This window comes from Numida meleagris, chromosome 1 (genome assembly GCF_002078875.1).
Source record: "Numida meleagris isolate 19003 breed g44 Domestic line chromosome 1, NumMel1.0, whole genome shotgun sequence".
NCBI lineage: Eukaryota > Metazoa > Chordata > Aves > Galliformes > Numididae > Numida > Numida meleagris.
In genome coordinates this window covers 15,407,443-15,429,996 of record NC_034409.1, presented here as the reverse complement: position 1 = coordinate 15,429,996, position 22,554 = coordinate 15,407,443, and the positions used below count along the sequence as shown (strand labels likewise).

The 22,554-nt window shown below is 36.5% G+C and overlaps 1 protein-coding gene across 4 annotated transcripts in view; it reads right to left on the bottom strand.

The window, feature by feature from the left end:
- Nucleotides 1-22,554, bottom strand: part of CPNE8 (copine 8) — a 94,920-nt gene that overhangs the window by 4,454 nt on the left and 67,912 nt on the right. For all 4 annotated transcript variants that reach the window (XM_021384639.1, XM_021384642.1, XM_021384640.1 and 1 more), the window contains exons 13-19: nt 22,116-22,177; nt 13,871-13,917; nt 12,925-13,106; nt 11,929-12,056; nt 8,839-8,941; nt 5,510-5,567; nt 2,213-2,286 (exon numbers count right to left, since the gene is read on the bottom strand). In XM_021384639.1, coding sequence (XP_021240314.1) covers nt 2,213-2,286; nt 5,510-5,567; nt 8,839-8,941; nt 11,929-12,056; nt 12,925-13,106; nt 13,871-13,917; nt 22,116-22,177 — 654 coding nt within the window. The remainder of the gene's footprint in view (nt 1-2,212; nt 2,287-5,509; nt 5,568-8,838; nt 8,942-11,928; nt 12,057-12,924; nt 13,107-13,870; nt 13,918-22,115; nt 22,178-22,554) is intronic.

Here is a 22,554-nt window from a genome sequence, read left to right as displayed (position 1 = left end):
GAACTACAGACAGAAACATACATACAGATACACATACGCACAGCAAGGCCTAGAGCTACCACAAAGAACTTGTAGGAGTGGTAGAGGAGCAGAATGAAAGATATCAGAAAGATCAAAGGCAAATGGAAAGAATGCAAAATGCTTTGCCTTTAGCTTGAGAGTTTAATTTAAAATTTTAATATACAAAATTCTCAACAGAAACTATACGTACATTACTATGAGTTAAGTATTTTGCCAAAACTTCTTAAACAGAAAGAGGATAACAAAGCAGCAGAAATTCAGTAAACCAAGGAAGAACTGGTAAGCATATAGTTCAGAGTCCCCACAATACCTGTGTTTATTACCAAGGAGGGAAAAACAAAGGTCAAATCTTTCCTTGAACTGCAGTCAGTAGTAAATATAACAGATGTACCAACTGTTAAAATTAACAGTTAGCTATACGAACTAATTTTAACTAACCTAAAATAAAAAAAAAACGTGATCTTTCACATTTGAGAATTTAATTTTATAAAAGCAAGTCACTTTCATCCTACCATATACAAAACAAAGGTCATACTAAACTTCAAGGGTTTGACATTATCCCTTTTTATTTATGTAGCTAGCACATCATGTATTTGTTATTATTTAGACAGAAAGAGCACAAAATAGTACTGCCTTCAGCTTATCTGGTATGTCTTGGGGCAAAGTTCTGAATGGAAGATGTTCATAGCAAGTAAATGTTTTATTACATTTCTGATACGCGATGAATTCTAAAAAAATTGAAAAAAGTTATTTAGTTTTATTTTTTATCTCAGAAAAAAGTAGAATGTTTCTGATGCATAACATTTTCACTGATCTTTTTTATAACATTTGAAGAAGTTTTGAAGAACATCTGAAGAACATTTGAAGAACCCATTATTTATGGTCTTTCAATGTAAAAGCGGCAGATTTTGGAGCTGCTGTTGTTTAGAGGAATTATGTATAACTACCTAGCATATATTTAAAGTGCACAGTGCAATGCATGATTGAAATGTCTGAATTAGCTTTAAAAATTCTGACATGGCTCAGGGTTTGCAGAAATACTAGTTTGGGGTCCAGAAGCACTTCCAGCTTGTTTATAGCTGACTTAGTCTAGGTACCTTACTTTTTGCTTTTATTTTTTTGTTATTTTTGTTGGAAAAGACCTGAAAGATCATCTTAGACAGACATAATTCCTTCTACAGTCATCAGGTTGATCTGATTTTTGAGAAGTTTGCTGCTTTTCACTGTCAGCTTCAGTGCTTCCTTTAGCATGGACTAGAATGCTGAGCCACCAAATCCTTTCTCTGTGTTTGGTTTACCCATGAAAATAAAAAAAAATAGCATCTAGTTTCTGATGCAATTTTTTTTTTAATCAAAAAAACAATTACGAAATTAAGTCTGTCCACGTGGTACATAATGAGGTAGGAAGAAAGGATGCTGGGGCACTGATGAAATGTTTTGGAAAACCTGTGGACTTTTAGAAATCTACTGCCCTTGGGAAGAAGGATAATTATGGTGAATATGTGCACACAAAGCAACCATACCACCCTGCGTGTGACTGCTTAGGTGTCAATGAGAACTACAGGGCTGACTGAACAACTGTAAAGAGAAGGAACAGAACCAGAGCAGAGAAGCGGAGCAGCATGCGGCATGCAGGTAAGAGTAACACTTTTAGTGTTTGATTCAGTCACCTAAATGGAGATGTCTGTCATCATCTGGAGTACCTTAAGGCATGAGACATCTGCATGGTTGTATGTGGCAGACAGGTCACAGGAAATGGGAGACACCCACAGTCTTCTGGACTGGCATTCAGAGGAATGGAAAGACACCCTAGGCATTTCACATGCATTTGTTAGAGGTCTAGGTACTGCTCATTTCCAAAACTGTTGCAATTCTTCTTAACAGACTCACAGTAAGACTACAGTGCCTGGAATACAAATGAAACTAACTATTCTTCTGTTGCTGTATAACCCTAAGACTTTATTTCTGTGCTGCTGGTTAGGGGCCATTTCTAATGAACACACATCTAGTATTTTGTGTTATATAAAGGCTAAAAAGGCATCTCAAAGAGTTTCTGAAGTTTTTACAAACATCCCAAGATAAAGTTCATCAGCGCTACAGCAAAATGAAAGGAAGGAAGAAGGACAGAACATGAATTCAAAACAAACAGGATCAATAAAATATAATTATTAGAAAAATTTTTCTCTCCCACCTGCACGATGTCTCTTTCTGCAAACTTTCCTCTTGAAGAAATCCTGACTACATCACCATCCAGTTCTTCCATAGCTTAAAAAAGAAACAAATGGATTTGCCTATGAGTTTATCTACTCCTCCCAAAAAAACATTACTGAGAAAAACTTTAGTCAATCTACACTTTAGGGCAACAGAAACAACAATTGCTATCTTTAGGTAACTCTTAAGATCATTTACATCATGCACTGTAGCTATTTTGCACTTTTTCATGCTGATGATACCTACATTTTGTCTTTATCATCATCTTCAGAACAAAACACACCACAATAAGGGCCACCATATCCTTCTGATTCCCAAAACAGCAAGTATTTCATTTTGGTAAGGCTATGTTCATACCATTATAGGTCGACAAAAATTAAAATTCAGGAATTGTTGTTACAGAAGATACAAAGAACGTAACACAACATGGTAATATCATTCATATTGGGAATGTAATGGCTGTAATGACATACAAATTAGGAGCTTTTAAAAGAACATTGTTAACTTTTTTTTGCTAACTCTTGCATCTTTTTGAACAGGGTCCAGGAAATCTCTGAAGTTGTCCATATACCCAGAAGCCATTCCAGGCTTCTATTAAATGGCATGCCTGCTCTCTGGTCAGCATGGCAATGGGGGGACCTGGGATCACAAATCATTGATCAGCCATTAAATCAACAATCCCACAACTCTTCTTCCAGTACACTATATGAAAATTAAAGCCCTGCAGCACTGGAGCTTCTTAGGTGTTTACAAACGGGGCTGAGCTCACTGAATGCAAACTTTCAAATGCTAGTTTTTGCAACGCAAGAACTCGAAAGCATAAATAAAACCACCAGCAACCAAGTTCAAACAAAACGAAAAAATATATTTCTTCCAAAGACAGCTAGTAAGCCCACCATCTATTGGAACTCCAGACCCCTCTGGCAGCCCCCAGAAGCTTTGAGATCTAGACTGGGCAGTGGTATCCGGAGAGGAGTAGCTTAGTCTCTCTACAGCAGAACTGAGGCTTGACTGGCCTCTAAATTTTAAGACAGTACATGCTCCTACACACACACTTTTTCAGTGCTGGCATCAAAGATGATCAAATTGTGTTCTCTAGAAAGAACTTCTGCATGTGGGACAAATACTTCTCTGTCCTCTTCAGCATTGTAGGACTACAGATTTGGCACACATCTACAGGACAAATTTCACCCATGGAGTCTAAGTCCAAAGAATCACAGAATCATAGGATCACCAACGTTGGAAAAGACCTATAAGATCATCCAGTCCAACCGTCCACTTATCACCAATATTTGCCACTAAACCATGTCCCTCAGTACAACATCTAAACATTTCTTGAACATCTCCAGGGAAGGTGATTCCACCACCTCCCTAGGCAGCCCTTTCCAGCACCTGACCACTCTCTTGGAGAAATATTATTTCCTAACGTCCAGCTTGAATCTCCCCTGGTGCATCTTGAAGCCATTCCCTCTCATCTTGCTAGTTACGTGGGAGAAGAGGCTGACTCCCACCTCACACAACCTCCCTTCAGGTAGTTGTAGAGAGCGATAAGGTCACCCCTGAGCCTCCTTCAGACTGAACCATCCCATTTCCCTCAGCTGCTCCCCCTCAGGTGTGTACTCCAGAAACCTCAACAGCTTTGTTGCTCTTCTCTAAACACACTCCAGGGCCTCGCTATCTTTCTTGTAGTGAGGGGCCCAAAACTGAGCACAGTTTTTGAGGTGTGGCCTCACCAGGGCTGATTACAGTGGGATGATCACTTCCCTGCTCCTGCTGGCAACACTATTTCTGATACAAGCCAGGATGCCATTGGCCTTCTTGGCTACCTGGGCACACTGCTGGCTCATGTTCAGCAGAGCACTGACCAATACCCCCAGGTCCATTTCCTCTGCACAGTCTTCCAGCCACTCTGCCCCAAGCCTGTAGTGTTGCCTGGGGTTGTTGTGGCCAAAGTGCAGGACCCAGCACTTGGTCTTGTTGAACCTCATCCCATTGGCTTCAGCCCAGAAACCCAGCCTGCCCAGATCCCTCTGTAGGGCCCTTCCTACCCCCAGGCAGATAGATAGTTCCTCCCAAAAGATGGAAACTGTATCCTGAAGTCTTCTTAAAGCAGAATCCTGCTTTAAGAAAAGCTATAGGGGTGATACCCCAAGAACTCTGTAAAGACAACCTCCAGAAGTAAAAGGATGACAGAACACACATGTCCAGACTGAATCAAGAGGAGTCTGGGCAAACCCAAGGACTGGACAAACAGGGAGAAAGGGAAAGGGCAAAGGAGGGATGAGAGATAAATAAGTAATATAGGACTAGAGTTTGAATTCTCTGGAGGAAACATAAAGCTTGCAAATTTCCCATTTGTGCATTTATGAAAACAAATGGTATCTTCCCTTTGCTTGTGGCATACAATCATCTGAAGAATAAATGTCCACCTGTACAATCTTTTCAAGGAATACAATGTTTAAACAATACTTAATATACCACTTTCCATACTCCTAGAATATTTGTGTAAGAATTAAAATGTACAGTCATTAATGACTATTTACATTATGTATCTGTACAGATGAAGACATACTGTCTAACCAGAAGTACTCAAATGGAAAAAAAAGGATGTATAACTTTGAAGATTAGATACACACGGAGCATCTACATTTCATGTCGTGGTGATATGCAAGATGCCAGGCGATAAATTAGTTCAAATAACTGAAGTGCCTAAATCACTGGAATAGAGAGTACTATTCCAGAACATCTTATGAAAGAACATGTAAATAATTGTGGTGATTTCTTTCCTGCTGTAATATTCTCCCACTGCTGCTAGACAGTAAGGCTCACTTCTGTTATAAAGTGAAACCCAGCTTAACACAGATCACTGCCTCAAACTTATTTTCCTTTGTATTTTATTACTGCGGTAAGAACTGATGATCAATATTTCCAGTCAACTGATACATCACAAGGCAACTAAATATTGATGTTTCAGAAATTCAAAATTACTTGAGTATACTTCTTTTACTCCTCTCCCCACCCCCCCATTTTCTAGAGCACTGTAAGTGCTCAGCCCCCATATAGTTCTATGACTCGAAGAGAGAGCCTGAGGGGCTACACAGCCAGACATGGTAGCTTATAATCATACTGAGTTATCAATCAATCCAGCTGGAAATGTCAACAGTACTTACTGCTTGTTCTATATTATGTAAAGAACAGTATGTGTTTCAAAAGCCACACATTACAGATATGTAAACAAATATAAAACATTCTAGAAAAAAAACACTAAAACACTTACCATCAAATTCTGCTGGTCCTACTCCCACTATAATTATCGACATTGGAAGCTTTGAAGCCTTCAAAAGAGCAAGAAAAGAAGTTTAATACATCACATAACCTTAGCCACTATTATGTAAGATGCAAAGACAACATGAATAAAACTCATACAGAAGCGAAGCTTTAAAGAACAATTCCTTATCCCCATCTCCTAAAAAGATGAGAGTAAATGATCAATTTGAGCAACACATATCTACTGTTTCTTCTGTGAATGAAAATTTTTATTCAAGTTAGTCTTCCATGCCACAAAGCAAACAAGATATTACACTGTGTTATGGTTAAGAATTTTTATTTTACTTTATCTTTTTCATTCAATGAAAGTAGGCAAAGACGGATTTCACAGAATGAACTCTCTGTAAAACCTTCAGAATTATGAAGACAGCATCATAAATACTGGATTCTCCTACAGTGACAGCAGCACTAGATATCCACTACAGAAATCCTCTGAAACTGGCTCTTTTGAGGAGGATAACAACAAAAAAATAAAACATCTAACAAATGACAGGGTTGAGGAATGTTTCTTATTGTGGTCACAGAATAATAGAATCCTTAGAGTTGGAAGGGACCTCTGAGGGCCATCTAGTCCAACTCCCCAGCAATGAACAGGGACAGCACAGCTAGATCAGGTTGCCCAGGGCCTTATCCAGTCTCACCTTGAAAGTCTCCAGGGACAGGGCATCAACCACAACACTAGGTAACCTGTGCCAGTACCTCACTGTAAAAGTTTTTTGGATATTCTGATATTCTGATGAATATCTGGTGATATTCTACTGAACTGTGAAATGTCTACAGTCGTTTTAAACAGGAGTCTACTCTGGCCAAAAATCATACATGTACGCTTTCTGCTAAATTAAGATCAGCTCAACTGAAGTTTCAAGTAAAGTGGCTTTAGAACAGACTTATAGTTTTCTTCTGGAATGTAAAAAGCGTTACTCTGCCTCAACTAAAAGACATTCTCTTTTTAGATGCACCATTCCCACTTCCCATTCTTGATCTGTCATAAAACTGTATATAAAACTAACTCTCTGAAAGCAGAAAACATACAGTTAATTAATGTATACTTGCTATTTAAAACAATGAAAATATGACATCCTATAAATCACTAATTGCTACAGCATTCTATATTGTACAGCGTATGCTGTACATTGATTGCAAATTCATTACGAAGTCATACCACATAGTCCATCTTCCAACTACAGTTTGGTAGCAGAGTAAACACAATTTATTATTTTTTATTTCAAATTATTAATTTAAATACCAGTATGCTATGAAAACTGTTGGCAAAAGCCATGTGGAGATGGTCCTAGGCTAGCAGCTCTGGGTGTTGCTGCTTGAGCAGGGATTGGACCAGATGGACCCAGAGGTACCTGCAAACCTCAGCCATTCCGTGATAAAGGACAATAAATAAAGCATAACTGTAACTGAGTTGCAGTATACTGCATAAGTCATTGACAGCGAGTGTAAAGTATTTTTTTGGATATGAAGGCACTATTTAAAGGCACAGAACATCTTCTGGTTTTCAGATGTTTTCAAAAATCTTAGTGTTTGAATTTAAAGAAAGCATTCTTCAAAAATATTCCTAATCAGATAGACACAGTACTATGTGATACAATGTATATGAGACCGTAAGTAGCAAGGTCAGTGAAAAGACAGAGTTCAACTTTAGCATATAAACTTGGTGTTGGCATTTTCCGAATGACAGTATAACCTTTGAACAGTTTGATAAAGCAGAACAAGTCTGACATACATGCTGTAACAAGAGAGATGCATGAAGCACAATCAGTGTTAAAAAATGAAATGCACTCTTTCTCAGTTTTATACACATCAGCTTGTACTTAACATTACCGCCCCTTTCTTCATTATTCCAAATATTGTGACTGAAAAATGCTACCGGGCAGCATTTAATTAGTCCTGTCATGGTACACTGTGCTCGCACTTCAAGAGCTGTCCAGAAAAACTAATCAATTTTCACCAAAAGTATGCAAAATTCCTGAACTTTTGCTTATTCTAAGCAAACAACACATCTCCTGAACTTCCAGACATTTGCAGAATATCAACTATTACTCCTAGAAATTAACTACTCTTAGAACTCAGGTTTCTCTGAATTTCTAAGTGACCAAATACTTAATCTTACAAAATATCAACCAGATGAACTTGCTGGTCTCTTACTCACCCTTCATACAGACTTTGAATTGAAGGGAGAGTTAAATCAAAAGCTGCTCTTTCTTCTCCATGGAGCCTTTCTGTCACCTAAAAAAAAGCTCTATTCCAAACTTCTAAGCTAGACCAGAGGATGAACTTGTAAGATGAAAGCTTGTTTACCTCCTTTAAAGGTGAGAGTGGCTTTATCCTATTTTAATATCGGAGAGGAAGTAAACTGGTACCTTCAAACACAGCTGAAGCTGTGGTTATAAAAACGCGGGTTCACAGAGTTCACTGACATGCAGACTGTCCATGTGCTGCTGGCTAGAACTTGAAGGCATCTTGCTTTCCAGTGAGAGACAGAACATTTCTGTAATATTTTCCTGTGCACCCTACAAACTGGAACAGTACTCTAGGTCTCTACAGAAAGTAGCAGAAGTGGGCCTTCAAAATTATGTCACCTCATTCTATGTCTTTTATTTTGACATGACAGATCCACCGTGGTACGTTCAAAACTATTGGTATGGGCCTTTTCAGACTCTGGATAGAAGCTGGTTTTGTGTGTACTTTCATCTGACATTTCCCAGGGACAAAAGAACAGTTTGTAATATAGAATATTACTTATAAGCACAGCAGTTTCAAAGAGAAAAAACATTTAAAATAACGCAGAACTCAAGGAAAAGTCTTGATTTTTAAAATTAAAACTATCAAAAAGGAAATTAGCTGACAGTTATGCTTGGCATTTGGGACCAGAGAATTTTGAGCAGTTTTTAGAAGATGGGGAAAAAAAAGAAAAATAAAGCTGTCTGCAATTACTAGAAGAATAAAGTTCATCACAGTTCATCATGAAATACTGCATAGTGGGAGTGCATGAAGGAGGAGGAGTTGAGAAGCAGATGACAGAAGTTATATGAAAATCCAGTGTTAGAAGAGTATCACTTCCCATGAAACAGTAATTAAGCTGAAATACACCTTTTAATTTCTTTTCATCTTTATGCAAAATAACCTTTTTTTCATTGTTTGGAAAGAATGGTTAATTTATGAAACTAATTTAATACCTAAGATAATAATAGATTCAGTTTACTTCTTAAAATATTAAAACCTAGAAAGATGGTTATTTTATATTTCAGCATTTTCAGCAAAACTTACATTCACTATGGATTCTTTTGTCTGAGCCATATCTGAAATAACTCCATCTGTAATAATGAGAAGAACAAAATACTGGGAGCCATCTTTAACTGAAGCAGCATATCTAAGGGGGAAAAAAATAATAGTATGATAGTAAAACAAATATTTATACCAGAGCGACTCACATGAGAAGGAGCTGTATTTTTTAAATTGGATGAAGGACTATTATAAATAATTAATTGTGACACCACGATACACTGTACACTGTGATACACTTGTATACTCTCAAGACTCAAGCTTCTCCCTGTGCAATACCTGAATATAAGACAAAACACATCCAGTGCCATTCCAGTCTTGCCGCGGTCAAAGGACCCAAGAAGCAATTGCTCTCTCAAAAAGAGCAGCTCTTGAAGATTTGGAAAGTTCTGAAAGATAGCGAGACTGTAACAGTTCCATCGAACACTATGGCCTGTATATCAGACACCAAGACTAGAGTTTGTTTGCTCCCAAGGGTCAAAGTGTCCTACACAGCTGGTGAAGAGCTTTTTTTGCATGGAGCATGCTGTTCCACTTGCTTCTTGATTTGACAGAAAGCATTGTAGTTACTACTTTCATGAAGGCTCTTAGTGCTGTGAAGGAGTTAAGAAGAACTTCAAAATAGAATTGGTCATGAGTAGAGTTAAGAACACGGAAAAAAATAAATAGTATGGTATATATGCTCAAGTACAGGATATGACTGTTCATTACCTCACTGGTCACTGGCCAGGGTATGTTCTAATGATGCTCATGATGTTACTTAGAATATTCTAACAGTAAATTTGCAAGCGAGTGCTGCTTATAAATAAGATGCTGTAACCACAACATTTGCAAGAGTTTGGAAGAATGTCTGTGAAATGGAATCTAAAACTCATTGAAAGCCATCCCCAAAATACAGATGGGTAGAAAAGCCCCACTGTCCATCAAGTTGTTGAACACCTTCTGCTTGTACAATAGCAGCAGGAACTGGAATTAAATGTCTAGATTGAAAAGATCCTCTATGCAACACATTTTCCCTATGATGTCAAGACTTCTTTTATCTCACTTTTTCCCAACTCTCACCATATTTTCATTGATGACTTCAGTAACAGGGAATGATAAAATGAGAGTGAAATAGATGTTCACTATCCCTTCTGAGAAGTTCACACTCTACACGACTAGACTGAAAAAAGTGAAACACAAATTTGATTAATGGAAGAGGAATTTGATTAATTCAAAATATCCACATTAAAAAAAAAAACTACAGGAAAGTCAGCAAACTTATTACCTGCTTGAAGAGCTCTAGAAGAGTTCTGAGGTCATAATAGTAATATCTGACATAGTTTCCACAGATGTCACCATCGGTGTGTTTTTAAGTAGGAGGAATGTGGAAAGAAGAAATTTCTTTGAAACTAAAGGTAGGTTAGGAGAGAAACTGCAGGCTGCATCGGAGGAGTAACTATAATGATTTCTACTGCCATGTCTATAAGAGTCAAGAGAAGAACTGAGAAGGTGAAGCCTGAGGGAAGATGCTTTTACTCAGAACTGGACTACTATATTATATTAATCACGGTCATGCAGTAGAAATAAAGACATTCAGCATTTCCACTTCCAATGCAGTGTGATCCAGAGTTCCCAAAATTTGCAGTAACTTGATATTTAGAATGATGATATTTAGAAAAGTTCAGTGGAAGAACTACAGATGATGGTGACAGGCTTCTGTAATTCTGGACAAGTTGACAAGTATTCCTGAGAACGAAGTGCTGAGAAGAACTCAACTTATGCCAATGCCCTGATGGTACTAGATCCCAAATTTCAATTTTTTTTTTAAATGAATAGGATGGTTACGGTTAATTGCCAAATTCAGAACTAGACGGCTCAGTTGATACAATCAATTTTAAAGAAGAATGTGCCAGAAAAGTCAGTGGGTTAGATTTAGAGTTAACACAGCTAATGCAGACACTAAATGCCACATACATGGAACTCACCTACCACAAGGGCTGGCGCATTTCCTGACAGAAGGCCATAGATTAAAGACTGCTACTGGGGAGACCATGTGAACGAGAAGACTAAAAGGAGATAGGTAGTTGCTACAGGCGAGCAGGAGAATATACATGTATATGATTTGAATGGCATGATTCAAAAATAGAACTGAAATCAGCTATCTAGCTATATTGGAGCACACAGACAATTCTTCGGATCACTGAACTTGCAAGTTATTATTACTGGGCTGTAGAACAACAGCAAAAGCAGAAAAAAGAATAGTAAATAAATATATATATATATTTTTTACAACAATTAACTGTTTTGTAAGCTCATAAGACATTAACAATACAATGATTTACACATTCCTGATGCTTTATTTTTTAAATATCAGTTCTTTCTATGCATCTATAAATAAAATCTGTTCAGATAGTTACTCAGTTAAATTATCTGAGGTGTATCACTTTTCCTATACCAACACAAGGAGTGGTACTTTAAGTCAAGACCTTGTCTGCCAAGATAAGGCAACATTATCCTCCTTGAGAAAATTCTACAAACATAGGAAAGGTTTTACTTTGAGAAGTTAGAGCTGATGCAGAACAGCACTGTGGCTCCCCAACAGAGGCTGTATGATTGCCTGAAGAATACCTCTGCCAGCTGATAATTGTAGCAACAGAGAGCCCTGCAAAATTTTGTTAACATTTTCAACATCGAGATTAAAGGAACTGCATATGCCAAAAAATTACACTTTAAGAATTTTTGATAATGTCTTTTTTATGAAGCCAAAATTCTGATTACCGTGATTCAAAAGACAAAAATAGAACATGGCCGAGTGATATCATAGTTTTTTCATCATGAATTCTCTTAAGATTTTAACATAGAGTAGATCAACTGGATCACTTGAATTTATTTTTAATCAACTATGAAAGTCTGCATAATACCAGCACACAGTATTTACATGTACTAATGAGTATAAGTTAATCGCGTTAGAATGAGAAAAAAACATTGTAAATACCTTCTTCAATGTTTTAGCATCATGTAACTGTTAATCTTTAATAGTGCAATAGTTGTACTGAAAATAAAAAGTTTCTGCAAAGTACTCGTTATGCTTACCTGGCTACATGATTAATTACAGGGGCAAAGTTTGTAGGTCCGTAAAGCTGAACTGATTTTAGACTCCTATAATATGCCTCCATTACACCATCAATGCCATGGCAGTATGGATTTTGAGGGTTTCCATTCTAAAGAAAATAAGAAGGGATTAATCACTAAAAATAATTATGAAGCAGAAATGATGCAGTTTAGTGAATACTATTCAGTGTGCATTTTTAAATGGGAATGACCTAAGAATTTAAGGATGTGTTCAAAAGTTTGCTACCAATATCCATTGTAAATGCCATGGTTGCTTCTGACTGTTAACTGCCTAGGGAAGAAGTTTTTGCAGCCTCATACTATATGCAGTCTGAATCACTGAAACAGGTTCCCAGACATAAATACCATCTTAAATGGAATTAAGCAGTCCTTACATAGAACAGTTAAAAGGCATTTCTCTGTATGCACTTAAGGTACAAATTACAGGGCAGATGATAAACTAGAGTCACGTTCAGGAGCACAGTTCTGGCTCAGTAATTTCCAGTTAGATTTTAGTTTTGTAATTTAACTGGCACATGTACAAAATCTCAGATTTGTTCCTGTAACCTGATCCTATGCTCCACTACGTTATCTCTTGACATCTCTAAACTAGCAGCCTGTGAAAGATAGATTACAGAAAATAAGAGAGAACAACAACAGTAATAAAAAAAAATCTGGATCATGATTCAATTACATAGCAAGGTAAGATTAGCTTCAAACTGAAGTATTCCAAACATTTGTTTCTCAAGCTACTGTAGAGGTTTCTTTATTACTATTTTTGGCCTGCAGGGACTTCTTGACTCTGGATGTCTGTCAGCAACTTCACTACAATGAGAAATTTTGAAACGAGTCTTTTAGACCTAAGAATTAGAACATTTTCTTTAATTACTTTGCCTATTAACTACTTAAGACAAATCGTAATTCCCCAAATTAAGCTGTGGTAAAGAAATTTAAATAAATTTATATATATTTGCTTACCAATGCAAATTCATGTGATACTCTTCCATCTGGAGGCAGTCTAGCTCCAAAACCTAGAGCTGGGAACATTTTATCACTATCATAGTCCTGAATAATTTCACCTACTGCTTTCAGTGCCATGCCATATGCATTCAGCTGATAGGGATTCATATAGTGCAGTGAAGTAGGTTGTGAAGGGTTACCTGTTGAAGCAAGAGTCAGGTTTACTTTACAACTGAATCACTCCCAGATTTTCTCTCCTAAAAATGACAGAAATCTAGGAAAGAAGAAATTGAAAAGGAAAGAAACCTATTTCCTATGTACGTAATTGTGGTTAAAACAGATAAAAATGCCATGTTCTTAATGCATCTTTAATAGGTTAATAGTAGAAGCTATAAGCTTTTTCACCAATGAAAGGACAGCAAGAAATTGTGACTAAACTTGTATATTTGTGTCATTTTTGTAACGTCATACACACTTCTATTATGAAATTTACTAAATATTAAGAGATATATAAAGTATTAAGAGATTCTGAAAACAATTCTGGAGGAGAATCAAAACTTATCTCTGTTTCACCATACTTCAGCCTCACTCCACTTGACTTTGTTTTGTCCCTCTCAGTGGAGTCTTCTAATTTAGCCAATTTGCTTGCAGCAATAATAAACACATACAAAAACAACTGTAAGTATGTAAATAGCTGCAAATTGCTCCTATTTATGTAATTCAGTATGTCTCTCTTTTAAAGAAAATTTCTATCTGCTCAGTTTGTCCAGCTTTTCTGGACAGGAATTGGTTTCTAGTCTGTTGGTGCTCAGCTGACACCAGCTGGTGCCAAGTATACAAATAATTAGCAATACAAAGTATTCAAGCAGAATCCTGATACAGTACACACACACATAAACTATTTCAAAAAATTGTTTTAAAACTAAACACAGCACAGAATATAGAAGCTTATTTTTATTCTTACCATTTGAGGCTGTGAAGTCAATAGCTACTGTGAAGTTGATTTGGGTTCTGTAAAATAAGCAAATACAGGTCTTACTAATACCCTTACTGCTATGTGGAAAAATAAACAAAATTCGTGATAATGTTTTTGTGCGAAATATAGGAATTCAAATTCAGGTAATACACATCGAAAACACTATTTCATGAACATATAGAAAACATTTTCTTTATTCCATCCCTCCTTTTTCATTGCTTATGAAAAATTTTACATTTTGGTTATTATGATCTCTGTATATTATTATTTTCAACACTAATATTGATTTTTCTTTGGACAAGGAAGGCAATTGGCAAGGCAATTAGGGTTTTACTAATCTGCCCTTAACACTAAAACCGTGTCTTCAGTCAGAATGTGTTTGAAATCATGCTAGACATAAAATCTTCGGAAAAGACAGCATAGTTTTTGGCAGGAGATTTCATTCATGGGAACACAACACTTTAAGTGAGTGTACCAAGGAAAATTGTGGAAGGTAAAAGAAAAATCTGGGAACAGGAATATAAAGATCAGTAATTCAAGCAGTAGCTAAGTAAAGCCATTACTGTGCATGAACAAATTGTTAGCATACCATTATTGTCAGAAAATTAGACACTAATGGACTTACGGAGTGACAATCCAATTAATGCAATCCTGTTCTGTAACTTCCTTCAGCACAAAATACTGTCATTCTGGAGATAATCTCTTTACTGTTAAGACTCTAATCAGGCAGAAGAGTTTCGATGAATCTGAAAATTGACTTTTTACTCAGACCAAGTCTTTTACATATTCCTTCAAATTTCTGCCCCTCAGTGTGCACCACTATGAACGTATTGACCAAACTGCCAAAGATTACAGCTCTTTGAAAGTTAATGTACATATTTAATGCATGGACGCTTAGATCAAATATCAATAATCTGACATCTGGCCTTGCAGTAGAAGATTTACTGCTCAAATAACCTTACTGCCCAGAGAAAATGCTATTACTTTCATGAAGATCTAGACGCACACAAAAAACCACACGGAATCATTTTATTACACTGACCAAGGCCTACACAAACTAAACTAGACATGAGTGGACACAATCGCTAAAAGGTAGCAAAACCCCACCAACAACCACAGTATCAAGAAGAGCCTTTGTGGTTCCTTGGAACACTGTCAGCCCAGAATATGTCTAAAAATTCTGAAACAGTTACGCACATTCTGAATGTAAGACAGAAATGAGAAAGTAAAGTAAAAAAAAAAAAACTTTAAAAGGAAAATAGCCAACAAAAGAAAAAATATCTAAAATACATCTAAATTACAAAAAGAACCAAAATCACATTTAATGCAACTAAAGGGAATGACTGACAGCAGCAGTTTCAGAAGTATTCCTCAAACAGATATGTCTGTGTTAAATGTACATTGCTCTAGATAACAGAAATTCATCTGCTAAACTAGAAAAATCCTTAACCCGTTTACCAACCACAGTAATCTGGACTACAGTTTTTCTCCAAGAAGAGTATGTTTATTACTGCATGTACCAATTTGACAACCGTAAAAATCATGACATAAAATAAGATCAAAACAGATGTCTGCCTTTCTACAACAGAACTTAAATCACTTACTTAATCTTACTACAGTTTTGCAGATGCATACACACAGTAGAATTCAGTTTCCTAAATAGAAGTTTCTAACGTTATTTTATAAACCCTAGAGTACTTACTGCATCATGGAAGATTTTAGGAGTCTAAAATGGCATTAAACTCCATTTTCAGGCAACTGGATCCCACTCTTAATGCAAGTGTAATATTGTATTATGGATTTGTGACCACACAGAGTATTATTCATGCCTTACAGAGGACTGGGAAAGCTGGAACAAACTCACTTAGGACAAACATGCACCATGATTACCCTGTGTTTTCAATGACCATTTTATACATACATATATAAGATACTTGAAACATCCCTCTAAGTATGATCTTGTGGAAGGAGACATGGGAGACTAGGTCACACAAGGCACTAGCGTCCTATGGCAAAATGAATAATAAACTGCAAAAAGGTACAAAATGAATATCAACCCTTCTAGTCAAAATTATCAAAATGCAATTAAATCTTTTTTTGAGCATAGAACTGGGTATTTGAAGTTCAAACAATTTAACTTCAAATAAGTACCACAGGAGAAAATATTTCCAAAAGCAGCTGCACTATTGTGAACACGTATTTTGTGTGAAAGATTACTATGAAAAGGTATTAATTTCCCTACTGCTTCTCAGGACTGAAAACCAAACTGCTCATAATTAAAAAAAAAACTAATTTGGGAAGGCTAATTTAGAAGCTCTGTGTTGTGGATACATCAGACACAACTAATTTGGAAGTCAAGTCTGATGACTAGAAAATTAATCTGAATGATATTTTAAGAAATGTTTTCAAAGTAATACATGCTATTCTGGAAAATTAAAAGTAACGAATATATCTGTCAGTTCACTGCCCTGTTTTTATTTCTACCATGTTTTATTTCTTTTCAACAGAATAATTTTTAGGTTCTATCCACTGCACATTGTTAGGTGACTGCTGTTATTAACATATTAATAATGTTCACCAATAATAACATATTTTTGATAAGATATTTGATTACTATATTTTATGTAAGGGACAATAGCTGAAAAATCATTCATTCAGTGTAAGGATGCCTAAAAATTTAAAAAGCATCTGAAATCAAAGTCTTAAAGACAAACTTAGATGCATGATTAAATACTCTAAATTTTAAAACACACCAAGAAAACAGAAGCTTTATTTAAGATCCTTTACTGGTTGTTTTTACAAAAGTCCTCAAAGCTTAGAGCTGTATCTGAACTACGAAAAAAACACTGCAGTAAAATCACCTATCTGCATAATGATTAATTAGGAAGGGTATGCTGAACTATCTTAGTGCTTAACTCAGGTGAAAATAAATGAACTGGCAGACAGTCTGTTTCAGACTTTTATACACAGAGCTGTTTGCTACAATGCTGAGGAAAACTAAACAAGTGTTTGTGTGAAAACTGTAAGGGTAATTTGAGGTGTTTTCAGGATTAATTGAATGCTCTTAGAAGGGACATATAGTGTTACTCCAAACAGCAAGAAAGTCATTTTCTGAACAGTGCTCAAAATCACACCACAAAAACTTAACAGTTTGTGTCCTAACTGTATGTAGAGCATCAGAAAATAAATAAACCAGTCACTAAGCTAGAACCATATTCCAAGGTAAGACCAAATGTATAAAAAACCAAAGGTTCTCAACGCACACAGCAAGCATAAGGTAAATATCCATACCTAGGAAATCTTGAAAAGCAAAAAAACCTCTTTTTCAGAGCAATATATGAATGCTGTACTGTTATCCCTGCATGTTCCTCTAATACTTCAAAATGCCACTGTAACAAACTTAAGATGCAATATGGAACCCAAATACCTTGCATACAGGGAATGTTCCAAACTTTGTTGCACAGCGTAGGTTAGATTTTAGTTTCAAGAAGCACAGAATCTACACAGGGCTAAGCTACAGAAAATTCCAATATGCAAGAAAAGAATTTTGTATTTACAAACCACAGAAAACCTAAGGCAATCTAACTATGCTGAAATTTATGTTAAAGCCACACTCTTTGCTTAGGTACAATGATGTAATTCAATTACAGAATGCACCATTTTGTAGAAGGATGAAACCACCATACTGGTAGCTGGTTGATCTATAAAGTATCAAAATAAAATAATAATAATAACAATTTTAAAAACCTAAGGCTGGAAAAGCAGTGCATGTCTATCAAGTTCCTGAATTCAACCCCAAACTATCAAATTGGGTATAAGGAAATAGTCTTTCACAGTGAGGGTGGTGAGACACTGGAACATGTTGCCCAGAGATGCGGTGGAAGCCCCGTCCCCAGAAACACTGAAGAGCAGGCTGGACCAGGCTCTGAGCACCTGATCTAGCCTTAGGTGAGCCTTTTCATTGCAGGGGAGCTGGATCAGACGACTTTTGAAGGTCCCTTCCAACTCAAATGATTCTATGATTCTATGAAATACTTAAAGAACACAGAACAGTAAGACACTAGCAGAACTTCCTACAGGGAGAGGCAAGAAGGCCCAGAGAAATGGGAGGGACAAAGTACTTGAGGCAAAGGGTCAAGGCTTTTTTGCTGTTCCTTTAAAATATTCCTAGTTCCCCAGATTTTTCAAATGTGAGGTTTTTCTGATCGGGAAGTTCATTTGCTGAGGTTGTTTTTCTGCTTTCCCAGATGCACATTCCCCAAGGAGCTAGATGAGAAGCTCATGACACCCACGGCTTCAAGTGAGGTTGTAAGGTCACAAAGCTGCGCACAAACACTGTCACAGCATTACTGTCTGGCCAGGCAGGCTGGGTCACCGAGTGTCCTGACACAAGGGAAGGCACAGACAGAACATCCAAGCACAGCAACACGCCTTGTGGACTCAGAGCTAGTAGAGGAAGACATGATCTCTCAGGGTGAACTCACCCTATATTATCACTAGCAGTAACAAAAGCATCTTACCAGTAGCAGTAATCTTCACCACAGAGCAGACATTTAGTTTGTGTCCTTGGGAGAGCAAGGTAAAACTATCCTCTTTCAATCAGAGCTGATACACGAGGGAACAAGTTAAGCCTGGAGTCAGTGAAGGTTTGAGAATCGCTTACTGTGCAGCAATGTATAACTGAGCTAATGGAGTAACTAACACTAACAAGGGGCTGTACTGTCTCCATGGCATTTAATCTAAAAAGTCTCCAGTGACAGTAATTTTTTAATTTCCTCTTTGCAAATGCAGCATCAACACAAACAACATTTTCCTCATAAAAGTTCCTTAAAATCTTCCTCCTATATAGCTCTATTACTCCTAATTATTCTCCATGGATACAACATACATGGCAGTCTCTACGATATGTAGCCATGGTAGCCCTTGCTTCACAGCTCTATCTCAACTAAGTTTCCTCAGTACATCAAATATGTAAGCCATTACGTATGATGTACTAGTTGGATGAAAATAGCTGTCATAAAAGCAGTTCTAAATTTCCTTTTTTGACCATCAATGATTCAGTACAGCTCAGTTAAAAATGAAAGCCCAAAGCCCTCACAATCCAAACAATGTGTAGATGTTCATATGTGAAAATATTTATGAAGGCAAGTTTTAACACAATTGTGCAGAAACAGTTCCTCTTATTTTTCACTAATCTTGGACAGAAAAGATGACTTAACACTTTCAGGTTGAAAGAGGATACAGTTCCTGAAATTTTCATGATTTACGAACATCTAAAGTATCACATGCTATTTTAAGATGTCTAGAAAGTCTGAAAAGTATGGAAACTTTTGCACAGAGGTATTTTTTCTGTCTGCTACGTCTTGCAGCTTTATGGCTCCTGGTCTCATTTACAGATAAAACAGAGCCACCTACTCTACATTTAAATTTAATAGTGTTAGGACAAGGGGAATAGTCTAACTAAATAGTCTAACTAAATGAGGGGAGACTCAGCTTAGATGATAGGGGGTCACTCAGAGGATGGTGAGGACTGGCACAGCTGCCCAGAAAAGCTGTGAGTGCCCCATGTTCTGGGCCAGGTTGGATGGGGCCCTGGGCAACCTGAGCTCATGGGTGGCAACCCTGTCTAAGGCAGGGGCAATCGAACTAGATCATCTTGGAGGTCCCTTCCAACTCATGCCATTCTGTGACTCTATGATTCTATAAAATAAAATAAAATAAAATAAAAATAAAATACTCTGTTATGTGTTTGACAGTCATTCCTACAAACAAAATGATTTCAAATGAATTCCTCTTGAAGGCAATATCCCTCACATTCCTGGCTTATTCATATATCAGGAGGTGATTTTTATAGGAAAATATGCTATTAAGTGGAAGGAGAAGTTCAATTTTGAAATAAACATTATTTTTAGCACAGCTAACCCTATCTTAAACATATGAAGGTCAGTGTCGTAACATGTGATTAAGCATCAAGACACAAGGAAAAGCTAGCAACTAAGATGATACCATTTGAAGCACAACAGATGTAAAAGAGACATCCATCTCTTTCCTACATACTACCATAAAATTCAGTGTTATGAAATAAAAATAAATTAGAATGTATGAACAAATTTCTATTTCATTTTTATGTCTTTTTAAAAAAGTCACTGATGATACTTAGAATGAAATATTTCAATTAAAAACATGTAGATTTGAAATACAAATCAAATCAATACTGCAATCCCAATTAATTACAGTTAATGCTGTCAAGCTTTCCCTTAAATCAGTACTCGTTCTAGACACTTCAAATCAACTACAATAAAGTTCTGAACATGAAATATTTCATAAGCATCCATTTATAGAAGAGCCAATATTGTGCCTGGCACCTCATTCTATGCAGACTTTTGGTAAACATGGATGGATGGTCATTTTCTCTTTCTGTTAATGACCATGACAGCAATGTTCCTAAGAAGGACTACAACAGTCCTAAAAGTTGTTTCTTTCAACTTTTAGGATTCCCTACCAAAACCAGAAAACCACAAATCAGAAGAGTTCAACAACAGATTGACTATGATTGTTAACATGGAAAACACATTCAGAAAAACTTCAACACTCCAAGTATTTTTCAGTTATCTCAGGCAGCTGTCTGTCTCTCACTCTCAGTGTCTGCCTCAAAGACACAGCAGTCCATAGCAGCCACTGGAAACAGACTCAGAAACACAGAATTAACTGGTGGCCTACCCATGGCAATCTAGGTGCCTCAGAACAGTTTGTCAAGCAAATACACTGATAGAATTCCTTACAGAAGATAGATAACATTTTTCAGATGTTGAAGTTCCAGTAGTACCATCACACCATGCCTGAAAAAATATGTTCAGACACGAAAGAAAAATTTCTACAAAGATATTAGTAACAATTTTAAAGACAAAACATCCACATCCACGTTTAAAATCTTAAACGTTCACATTTGTAACTATTATCCATAAAAATGCTCTCACTGCATTTAATCTTAATGAGACAAAAGACACTGTGTTTTGACATACATAAGAGACTATGACTCCACCCTCAGTAAAAATACTTATTTTATTGGATGAAGAACAAACAGTAGTAAATTTGGATTTCCTGACTTTGAAATTTAACTTTTTGGGAAAATTAAAACATCAGTTTGTTGCTCCTTGAGAGAGAAAAAGATTACTCTCTGCTGCAGCCCACGACTTAGGTCAACACTATGAACCACTTCTTAGCAACGATCCATTCCCTATATCAGTTATCAGTTTGGTATGGTGTATAATTTCTGGTTGTATTTCTAAAAACCTTGAACATAATGGCAGCACAGCCAGCTTACTGACAGTTTCTCTGTAACTAAAACATAACTGGATGCACCATCTTACCAGAACAAACTTCAATGATAAATGTGTTAGGAACAAACCTTAAGCACATTATCGTCTGTAGGATTACCGCTACTGGAAACAAAGATGAAGCTGTGTATTGCTAATAGCAAAACACAACACAGACTTCTTTTTATTTCAGTTGAAGCCTGGTTGAAGATTGTCAGAAAAAAAAAAAAAGCCAGTAACTTGTTTCTCCAAAGGTAATCAATGACATAAAATAGCTATAGAAAATATAGTCAGACAGTATGCCTCAAAAATCCATATTAAGTGCCTAGAAATGTGTAACAAATTATTTCCATTTTTTTAGAGAATACTGCTTTCTGGTACAGAGGTTAAGAGTTAGGAATTCCGGACATTTGATCCCACTTCCAGGTATGTTCTAGGGTAAACCATTTGATGCTTCTGTCTCTACTCCCCTTTTGGAATGACGATAAATGACAAATTGAATGTGCTATAAGTCTTATATAATTAGTACTGAAAAATGTCTTTGAAGGGGAAAGGCTCTAAAGAAAAGCCAATCTTAAATAAATCAAAGGTCAGTGTAGTAAAAGAAATAAAACAGCATTTTAGTAATTTAATAGTATATACATAATTCCCTTTCAGTTAATCACATTTTCACTGGTTGATCAGAGGTCATTACTCAACCTCATTATTTTTGTACCATTACCTATTCCAACAGTATACATGAAGTTCCATAACTTAACTGACACCAGTAACATAAGAAAGTACAGCCTCTTCATGAGGAAACAATACAGTTCTTAAAGTAATTACTTAGAGTCATCACATGCAATATACAAACACAAATTATTAGTGAATTACAATGAGATTGTGAAAAGAAGAAAGCTTTGTTGACAATTACATACCCGCCTTTAATATAGTCAAGGAATGAAACTTCTGTTTCAATTAGGAAGGAAAGCAGCGTTACCTGAAAGCAAATAAAAGAAGAGTCAGATATGAACTGTCATTTCCCAATTAAACAAGTAGAGACATACCCACTGTTTTTGGAGGTAAAAAGAAGACATAGAAAACAATGTAACCATTCCAGAAACCAGTTTTTGAAAGGGAAGACAAGTTTGGAAGTCGGCTACAATTTTTTTGGTGGTCGTTTTGTTCTGTTCTGTTCTGTTTTGGTATGGGTGGTTTATTTATTTATTTATTTTTAAAGTGAAAGATAATGGATGAAAGATCACTTTCCAGGCCAGGCAAACATATGCCTATTCTTTCTGAAGTACCTACTGAGTACTTGCAGAAGCTTAATTGACGCCTGCACACAGAAGGTCAAATGGGGACAAAAAGGACTCA